Genomic DNA, 10270 nt, shown 5'->3' with positions numbered 1-10270 from the left:
GTTTATACCAAGAGTCTCTGCAGAGCTGAACTGTAGCAGTGTACCATGTGGAGAGAGGGAGTCTCTCGAGACAGTTTCTGTAGCACTTTTAGGCTGCAAATCAAAGTATATTAATATGTTTATTACATGTGGATTTCTGCATGATTATGGGTGATTTGATCTCCGTATTAGACTGAGGGCTGAATTCTGTTCTGTTACATAGGTGTCAAGCCACTGACTTTAGAGGAGATACTCCAGATTTACACCTGTGTAGCAATAGAGCAGGCTTGAGCCCTGGGCTTTTCTGCAACTGATAACTGCAGCAGCCACACAGCCTCCTTGCAAGGAAAGACTTCACAGAAAGACTATGTGGCAGCTAGTGTGTTTTGTTAAGAAATAGATTTCTGTGCCTCTCATTTTTCATACACTTCTAAATGTCTGTTGATTCCTAACAAATGGATCCAGGTTGCAGAAAATAAATCCTGTCCCTGATGTTTTAAATGATGGTTTTGATCTGATGGAGATGATTTGTTTTGCTCAGACGAGATTAAACCCTGGGGAGCCACCTGTAGTTAGAATGCCCCTAGTATTGGATTTGTCTGGTTTCAGAGAGGCTGTCTGCTCAATGAGAGAACAAGGAATAATCTTTAAAATTCCAGGTGTATTGCCTCTTTTGCAGTGAAGTATTGACTAACAACTCACATTTTATGGGTAGTTATGACCCATTTCGCTTCTGCTGCCACATTGATTTATAATAGCTTAGATGTTCAACTGAAAATAATTATTTTTCCTGAGAAACCACTGAAGAGTAGCAGCTTGCTGCCAGAAGATGAAAAGCGCAGGGTGGCTGATCTAGGCATTTCCTGTCCCTCCATCAGTACGTTAACAGGTTAGATTTCAGGGAAACCAGTGCTCGCTCAGAACACTAAAATAGCCAGGATTGGCCTCCAGCATAGGCAGCGTCAAGCAAAAAGGCTTTTGGCTTCCTGCTACGGTATGTCTGTAGACCTCTGCTGCCCAGCTGATTCATGCTGGAAAGGGAGGATAGGTAGGTCAGAGCCTCACCATTGTTTCATACCTTTTGTCAATAGGTGATAGAGAAACTCAAGAGAAGAAGCGCTACTGTAAAGCACCTGCCTTTGTCCCAGCGTGGTGCTGCGGCAGCCTGCATGACTCTTTATCTTGGCATTGAACCTCACCCCAGAAGTCCCAAATGGTAAGAGGTCCTACCCCAAATGCATGTGAAATGGTTCCTAATAGTTTGGTCTTAACCAGTCTTTCCTCTGCAGTCCAAACATCCATTCAACCAGAATCCAGGAGACCAGGCTGTAGGATCCAGCAGTGGAGGGGAACCAAGGTTAAGGGGCAGATCAGCTAGAACCTCAGGGCTGCTCCCCTGCAGTGGGAGCAGCGGGGTGGGTGGCAGAACTGAAGATGTAAGTCCTTTCCCACCTCACCATTGGAGTCAGGGCAGCTGCAGGAGGGGAAAGGGTTAAGAAGTCAACTTGCCCACCCGCCCAAGACCACCCCAACAGTGCACTGGCAGTTCGGTTTAAGGGGCAGGGAGTACTGCTGCAACTAGATCCACTCATATGCTCCTTGGCATGTATCTTGGAAAGGAGGGGTACCTATTTGCCCCAAAATTCTTGTGGGGTGTCCACACTGCCCCAAATCCCTCACCCCTTACAAGCCCCAATCATGGACTAAACATCTATGAATCAGGCTCTGCTGGAGCCACCCTTTGTCCCAGGGGACAAGAGAAACAATTATCCACTCTTCAAAAGAAGACCAGGTTCCACTGGACAGAGACATGGTGCCAGCATTTAATGCAGTCGACTATGCTTTTCCAAGAAGATTGATCTTGGCTAGCTCAGGCGACTGGTAATTTGATGGGGAACCTTTCGCCTCTAAGGCGTGGGTTTGTATCTAAACGGTGCAGCAGCATTTCCAACCCAAGCTTTCAAGAACCAGGAGTCAGGCCCTCCCAAGTAATCTGTCTGGCTTTAAAATAACGAGATTTTAAAATACACAGGGTGGGGGCTTTTTATTTGCCTTGTGGTTTTTGAGTAGTTATGGCTCATTTTTTTTTTTAGCATTTCTCTTGAATAAGGAGAGCTAGAAACTTCCCTTTTAAAATATATATGTAAAAAATTAAAGCTGATTTCCCACATAATCACCTGACTCCAGAAGCTGCGACTTTTAAGAAAAACCTCAACAATCATGAACGTTTAGCACCACAAAGAAATCCAGGTTGGACTGTGCTATTTTCTGTAGCTAAAGAGATGTTTGTTTTCCAGGGCCTACTAAGATTCACACTGTAAAAGGATTTCAAATGTTGCCCACCAATGTGCTAAAAAGCAGTTGGGGAAAATGATTGACTCAAGGGGAAGAAATCACACACAAATATTCAGACACTACTTCTCAGAGCTGAGTGGTTTCTGGAAATGCAATGCAAGCAAAAATATATTGCTACCAACCAATGATTCAGCTAGCCAGCAGAAGGCCCCAGCCCTGCAATTGGACCCCTGTACTCACACATGGATGTTAGCTGCTCCTGTATAACTGGGGGCACAAGTTATGAAAAACATATTTCCTTCTTTTACCCTCCAAGGTATATAATGTGTAAACCCAGAATTGGGATGTAGGAAATCTAGGTTCAAAGACCAGGGTGCTCTCTCAGCGCATGACCTTGGGCACATCACTTTCAATCTGTGTCTGTGCTTCCCCATCTGTGAAATAACACAACACTGTGGTAAAGCCCTTTGGAAAGCCTTGGCAGAAGGGAGCTGAAATGTGGTGTTTAGAAACCAAGAACTTGGGGCAGCTTTAGAACAACCAGGACTTTATTGATAAACCACTCCTTTCAGGGGGGTTTTAAGCATCTAGATTTGACTTTTGGTTTCAGATTTAAAAAAAAAGAAAAGAAAAACCATCAAAACAAAGAACAGCCATGTCAGATTTGTAACTGTAGTCAATAAACATAAAAAACTTGCCCCGACATTTCACCATGAATAGTTGGAAGAGCAAAGGTGACCACCCAAGAGTTTAACACGTGGCTGGGGAGGAAAACCAAGCCACAGCTACTCCTATCTGTGCAGCATACGTCCAACCTGTGGACAGAACAGAAGTTATCGCCTTTGATAGTACTTTGTGGACCACCTGGGAGTTAATTGTCAAGTTACAATGTGAAGACAAGTGTTGCTCATTAGTGAAGGGAGCTATTATCAGAGTTGCTCAGAGACTTGTGAGGAGATGTAAGTCCCTAGATCTCTAGACCTTGGTGACCTCAATAGGTACCAGGGTAATCAAATCTGGAAACTCCTGCCTGGTTTGACTTGTTGATTCTTATCCCATTTCATTGTCCCCATCCCTGTGATTCTTGCACAAAGACAGAGGTTGTAGGATAGAATGTGCCTTAATTGGATTAGGTTCAACACCACCAGCTGACTCCTCATGTGGGATGACTATGTGACTTCTTGCTAACTGGCCAACTCCCCCATCCAGATTTTCTCCCTTTCTAGATGCAGGAGTGTTGGCCAGTCTCAGGTCCCTCCCTAACCTTGCATGGGCCAGCGAGACTCTACAGGTGTACAGACTGCATCCCTCGGTCCACCTCAGAGCTGCGAGAACAAGTGCCGTCACAGCCGGCAATGGGAAGGAGAAGCCAAGGAGAGCATCGTGCCCGGTGTAACCCAGATGGGGGCTAGAGTTCAGGCACCATCTGTTGTCCTCACAGAAGGACAAAGCTTCCCTTTTTCCCTAGTGGGATTTGACTGGGGGTTGCATGAGCAGTCAGAGGGCTGATGGTCAGTGCCTGTGGTCACATCCTTCCAGCCAGTAGCACATGCCTAAGGGCTTGCTTTGACCTCAGGGCAACCGCCACCAGGGTATGTTCCTATGTGCAGGTAGCATGTTGCCTTGAAAGCGAGAGTCCTGGCAAGCTATGCAGGTCGGGCCTCCTGGGTCATGGGAATCCATCCTCTCCATTTGTTAAAAGAGCCCCCCTGCAGCCCCAGGCTCGTGCTCAGGGGAGCCAGTAATCGGAAGTGTCTTTCTCCATGTAGTCTGTCCAGATGGAGGAGGGCATGCTCCGGTATGGGTCCAGCAGGATCCGGAAGCAGCGGACAATCAAAAGACCCAGGAAGATGAAGAGAAAGAAGACAAAGATAAAGGCTGCCTTCTGCTCTAAGGTCAGGGACGGGGTCAGAATGGGCAGGACAGCTCCCGGCACGGACAGGGTGCTCCTGAGGACGTCCTCTGCCATGGTGAGGAGCGACGGGCCTGGGGGGTCGTCACTGGCTACTTACTGGGCCTGCAATCAGAAAGCACCTTCTCACTGATAGATCCCCAGGGCACTAAAAGCCCTATCCTCAGCCAGGGCAGTTTAGTCCCCCAGGGCTTTGCTCAGCGTGGTTTCAAGCATCCCAGGCAATGGGGCTCCCACCTTTTCCTCTGCCCTGTATAGGTGGGGAGTGGCCCTGTACCCAGCTCTAAGGATCGCTGCAGTGTAGGGAGCCATCATGGCCCTTCTGCTACCTCCAAGCCCAGCAGCTGGGGCAGAGGTGCAGCTGGTGGGAGGAAATGGGGCAGCGGTGGGGTTTCCTGGCTTCTTCCACCCCACTGGGGGTAACAGCTCATCATGGCCACTGCTGCTGGGTAACTTAGAGTTGCCTCCATACTCCCTCAATTATAATCCCCAGCTCTTATCTGGCACCTTTCAGCAGCAAAATGTTTTGCGTGGAGGGCCAGTATCATTAGCCCTATTTTGCAGATGGGGAAACTGGGGCACGGCACAGGGAAAGTGGCTTGCCCAAGATCACCCCCCACGACAGAGCTGGGAATAGAAACCAGGTCTCCTGATTCCTTGTTCTATCCACTAGGCCATGCAACCTCCTTTGTGGCAGCAGGAGACACTAAGGTCTCAGAGGAGTTCTTTGGCCCGCTGCTGTTAATTTTTAATCCATTTTGGAACAGCGGGGAAATTCCAGAAGACTGGGAGAGTGCTACTTGAAATGAGCTGGGTAGGCCAGTTGGTTAGCTTCGCTTCAGTCCTGGGCAAAATAATGGAAAAGTTGATACAGGATTCAGCTGATCCCCTGTTAGAGGATAGCAGCACAATTAATACTCTTCAGCATGGTTTTATGGAGAATAGGTCATGCCAAACAGACCTGATTTCATCTTTTGAGGAGCATACCTGTTTGGCTGCTACAGCTAACTGCATAGATGTAACAGACAGACTTTTGTAAGGTGTTTGACTTAGTACAGCACCGCATTCTGATTATGAAATGAGCCCCATGCAATCTAAATCAGGCAAAAGTTCAATGGATTAAGAACTGGGTAACTGACAGGTCTCCAAGTAGTTGTCAATGGGCAATCTTCATCGCCTGGAGGGGGTTCAGCAGGAATCTGCACTAGGCTATTCATCAATGATCTGGAAGTAAATATAAAATCACTGCTGTTAAAATTTGCACATGACACAAAGATTGATGGAGCGGTGGATACTAGTGCATCCAGAGCAGTCACACGGCGCAATCTGGATCGCTTGGTAAGCTGGGCTCTTTCCACCAAACTGTTTTAATACAGCCACATGCAAAGGTATCCACTGAGGATCAAGGAAGGCTGGCCATGCCTACAGAGTGGGAGGCAGTGTGCTGGAAAGCAGAGACTGTGAACAGGATCTAGGGGGCGCAGTGGACAAGCTCTGGCCACGTGCTCTTGGTGTCATGCTGGGGTAAAAGGCTGATGCGATCCTTGGGTGTATAAATGGGAGGAATGAGCGGAGGTAAGGAAAAAGAATGAGGAGTCCTTGTGGCACCTTAGAGACTAGCAAATTTATTTGGGCATAAGCTTTCATGGGTTACAGCCCACTTCATCAGATGTATGCAGTGGCAAATACAGTGGGGAGGTGATTTTACTTCGGTACATGGCCTTAAACTGTATATAAAAAAAAAAACACCCTGATATCTTCCAGGCATAAGCCATTATCCCCTGATATAGAACAATGCCCGTCTCCCACACCCAGACGCGCTCTCTGCACAGCTGTTGCACACAGGCGATACGTTAGCACACTCCTCCGAGACTGAGAGTAAAAGAGCTAAGGTAGTTAGGCACCCAACTTGAAGGGCAATTCAGGGGGTTTGAGGCACCTGTCTCCCTCAGCTTCCTTTGACAATAGTCTGTAGCTACATATTACAGACACCCACCCACACACCCCCTGGAGACAAGGGCTACATAGAAATGTAAGGTCCGTGGACATTTCCGAGTAACCGATTTCTAAAGGGGACTGAAAATTAGTAAGTAAAATGAGATCCAAAAGCGTCATGACCGAGCAGGCAATGGGGTTCTATCGTTCTTTGGTGCTATTTTGTTGGCGGGTGTAAAGCACTGTGGGGAGGCGGACGGGGGAGACAAGCAATTTAATACAGAGCCCTTGCTTGTGCTCTGCTGTTTATCTCAGCCTTTAGCATCAACTCGTCTTTCCACGTCGACAGCCTGGGCCGTGGGCTTGGTTTGGGCGTAGAAGGGTTGGGGAAAGGTTGTTTGGGGTGTGTTTAGAGCCAATCTCACCTAACCCCAGCGGGGATCCGTGGGGAAATGTCATTAGCTCTGTGCTCCATCCCGCCTGCCAGGGGAGTCTGTCAAGTGTTCTGAGGGTAAGAAGCTCCAGCAAAGTAGGAATGAAGCTAATAGGAGAGAAGCCAGTTATTGGGGGGTTAGGTGGCGGGAACAGGTGACTACTGGTGAGTGGAGTGGAAGAGGCGTTGACCGTCAGGATTCCTGGGTTCTGTTCCCACACCTCCACGCCTGTCCCAGAGATGGGAATAAGATCCTGACTCCCTCCCCTGCTGCTCTAACCACTAGGCATCCTCTCAGAGCTAGTAGTTTGTCGGGGGGCTTGGGAGGCAGGGCTCCTGGGTGCTCCCCACAGCTCGGGGAGGGGAGTCTAAGGGTTAGGAGTCAGGACTCTGGGGTTCCACCCTTGGCTCTGACATTATGTGCGCCCTATGGCCAAAGTCCCTACCCCACTTTTCCATGCCTCCCCAGCAGGCTGGTTACAGGATAGCACAAGCAAGTATCTGCCAGGCCCTGGACAGCCAGGCTGTCATGTGCTCTCCCGATAATGTCACAGCAAACCTGGTGGCTGAACTTTGTGACTTTGTCCTCACCCATAACTATTTCACATTTGGGGACAATGTATACCTTCAAATCAGCGGCACTGCTATGGGCACCTGCATGGCCCCACAATATGCCAGCATTTTTATGGCTGACTTAGAACAACGCTTCCTCAGCTCTCGTCCCCAGATGCCCCTACTCTACTTGCGCTACACTGATGACATCTTCATCATCTGGACCCATGGAAAAGAAGCCGTTGAGGAATTCCAGCATGATTTCAACAATTTCCATCCCACCATCAACCTCAGCCTGGACCAGTCCACACAAGAGATCCACTTCCTGGACACTACGGTGCTAATAAGCGATGGTCACATAAACACCACCCTATACCGGAAACCTACTGACCGCTATACTTACCTACATGCCTCCAGCTTTCATCCAGACCAAACCACACGATCCATTGTCTACAGCCACGCTCTACGATACAACCGCATTTGCTCCAACCCCTCAGACAGAGACAAACACCTACAAGATCTCTATCAAGCATTCTTACAACTACAGTACCCACCTGCTGAAGTGAAGAAACAGATTGACAGAGCCAAAAGAGTACCCAGAAGTCACCTACTACAGGACAGGCCCAACAAAGAAAATAACAGAACGCCACTAGCCATCACCTTCAGCCCCCAACTAAAACCTCTCCAACGCATCATCAAGGATCTACAACCTATCCTGAAGGACAACCCATCATTCTCACAGATCTTGGGAGACAGGCCAGTCCTCGCTTACAGACAGCTCCCCAACCTGAAGCAAATATTCACCAGCAACCACACACCACACAACAGAACCACTAATCCAGGAACCTATCCTTGGAACAAAGCCCGTTGCCAACTGTGTCCACATATCTATTCAGGGGACACCATCATAGGGCCTAATCACATCAGCCACACTATCAGAGGCTCATTCACCTGCACATCCACCAATGTGATATATGCCAGCAATGCCCCTCTGCCATGTCCATTGGCCAAACTGGACAGTGTCTACGTAAAAGAATAAATGGACACAAACCAGATGTCAAGAATTATAACATTCAAAAACCCGTCGGAGAACACTTCAACCTCCCTGGACACTCAGTTACGGACCTAAAAGTCACAATTCTTCAACAAAAAAACTTCAAAATCAGACTCCAAGGAGAGACTGCTGAACTGGAATTAATTTGCAAACTGGATACAATTAACTTAGGCTTGAATAAAGACTGGGAGTGGATGAGTTATTACACAAAGTAAAACTATTTCCCCATGTTTATTCCACCCCCACCATTCCTCAGACATTCTTGTCAACTGCTGGAAGCTCACCTTAAGTGATCAGTCTCGTTACAGTGTGTGGTAACACCCATTGTTTCATGTTCTCTGTGTATATAAATCTCTCCATTGTATTTTCCACTGAATGCATCCGATGAAGTGAGCTGTAGCTCACAAAAGCTTATGCTGAAATAAATTTGTTAGTCTCTAAGGTGCCACAAGTCCTCCTTTACTTTTTGCGGATACAGACTAACACGACTGCTACTCTGAAACCTGTTCCATCTCTGACTCTCTTGGTTAGAGAGGGCTGGTGTCAGTACCTATCCATAGCCCTGGCTGTGCTGACTACTGACCGATGCGCCTCCTGGGTTTAATCGTTACTCCCCTGCCCTGGGGAGGTGGAATTTGGCCCAGCATAGGTGGTATGTAGAGCAGGAAAAACATCTTTCAGCTATAACTTTTTCAGCAAAAGATGCAGGTTTGGTGACATCAGATTGTTTCGTGAGTTCATGGAGCTTTCATCAAATTGTTCATTAAAAACAAAACAAAATTACACCCCTCCCCCTGCAAAATGTTTCGATTTTTTTGGTTCAAAACACCTTTCTATTTGTCAATTTCTTTTAATTTTATTTTAAATTAAGAACATAAAAGTGCTTGAAACTGGGAGTTGAGCAATTTGTTTTGGGTCAAATTAAACATTGTGCTTGACCCAAAATAAGTTTTTGTGTGTGTGTGTTTTTTTTAACTTTATGATTTGCCAAAAATTTCAAAACATTTCCGTTTTCAGTCTGATCCGAAATGAAATGTTCCCCCAACTTTTCAAAACTGCCAAAAATTCAGGCATGTGTCCAGCTCTGATTGGAAGCTGTTTGGGACAGAGATTTTCCTTTTGTTAAGTTACAGAGCTAGTGCAAGGGGGCCCTGTTTCTTGACTGGGGTCTCCAGTTGGTACTGTCATACCCCCTAATAAAGAAATGACGACATCTGTGCAGCCCAGAACACCGCAAACAACTGCCTTCAGTGTAACAATGCACTGGTTGGGCCCCTCCCAAAGAGTTGTGTGGGCTTTACAAGGGTCTGATCCTTGCTAGAAGTCCACTGATGGTACCAAATATTGGCTCAAATCCTGCAGATTGCAAGATGCCTGAGGAAAGACTGCAGGATCAGGCCCTTAATTACAACCCCTACAAATGATTTTGTGTACAGTTAACAAACGCGAGCCAATGAGTCAATCCATCCTCAGCCAGAGATTAATGAGTCATGGATGCCTGCACAGAATGGTGCAGATTCCAGAGCAGCTCATCCCATCACCCTGAAAGCAAGGTTCTTAAAGATTTGATTGGTAATTTTCCCTATAGTTGCTAACTCTCCTAAAGCGCCTTAGCGAAAAGTGGGAGTTGAGTGGGCTTGGATCTAAAGTATGGCTGTAATCTCCAAGGCCTGTCTCTGCATGGGAGGCAGTGTAGGGTGCTAGCCCAGAACCATAGTTCCGAAACATTATTGAGAAGCCCCAGCCAGGATCAGGACCCCGTTGCGTCATGTGCAGAAAATGAGAGAGCCCCAAAGAGTTTGCAATGTAAGTTTCATTGGGTGTTTGTGCAACGCCTCGCTCCAGTGGGGTCTTGATCCAAGACTGGGAGTCCTAGGAGTGCTAAATGAACAAATGAGGGAGAGATGGCAAAGTAACTTAGAAAAAGTCACGCAGCAGCTCAGTGCTGGAGTCACAACTAGAGCCCGAATCTCTTGAGTCCCAGACTAGTGCCTTCCCCACTAGGCCATGCTGCCTCTCCATCAAGATTCTCTTCACAGCCCAGCTGCTAGCTGCTGCGAGCTCCGCTTGCTGGAAGGGATTAGAGACGAGCAAAGCGTTGCTGTGTCAG

At 47.4% G+C, this 10270-nt stretch overlaps 1 protein-coding gene across 6 annotated transcripts in view; it reads left to right on the top strand.

Annotated features, from left to right (window-relative positions):
• Positions 1 to 9390, top strand: part of GABPB2 (GA binding protein transcription factor subunit beta 2) — a 35584-nt gene extending 26194 nt beyond the window's left edge. Inside the window, exons 9-11 of one of the 6 annotated variants that reach the window (XR_013635003.1) lie at positions 1071 to 1195; positions 4044 to 4244; positions 7269 to 9390. Coding sequence is in view for 4 of the 6 variants with exons in the window: in XM_073323365.1 (XP_073179466.1) it covers positions 4188 to 4244; positions 7027 to 8145 (1176 nt within the window). In the remaining 2 variants the exon portion in view is untranslated. The other 5 variants (XR_013635002.1, XM_078850554.1, XM_078850557.1 and 2 more) reach the window with 5 other exon arrangements.
• The last annotated feature ends 880 nt before the right edge of the window (positions 9391 to 10270 follow it).

This window comes from Lepidochelys kempii, chromosome 24 (genome assembly GCF_965140285.1).
Source record: "Lepidochelys kempii isolate rLepKem1 chromosome 24, rLepKem1.hap1, whole genome shotgun sequence".
NCBI classification, from domain to species: Eukaryota; Metazoa; Chordata; order Testudines; family Cheloniidae; genus Lepidochelys; species Lepidochelys kempii.
This window is presented reverse-complemented; position numbering and strand designations above follow the sequence as displayed.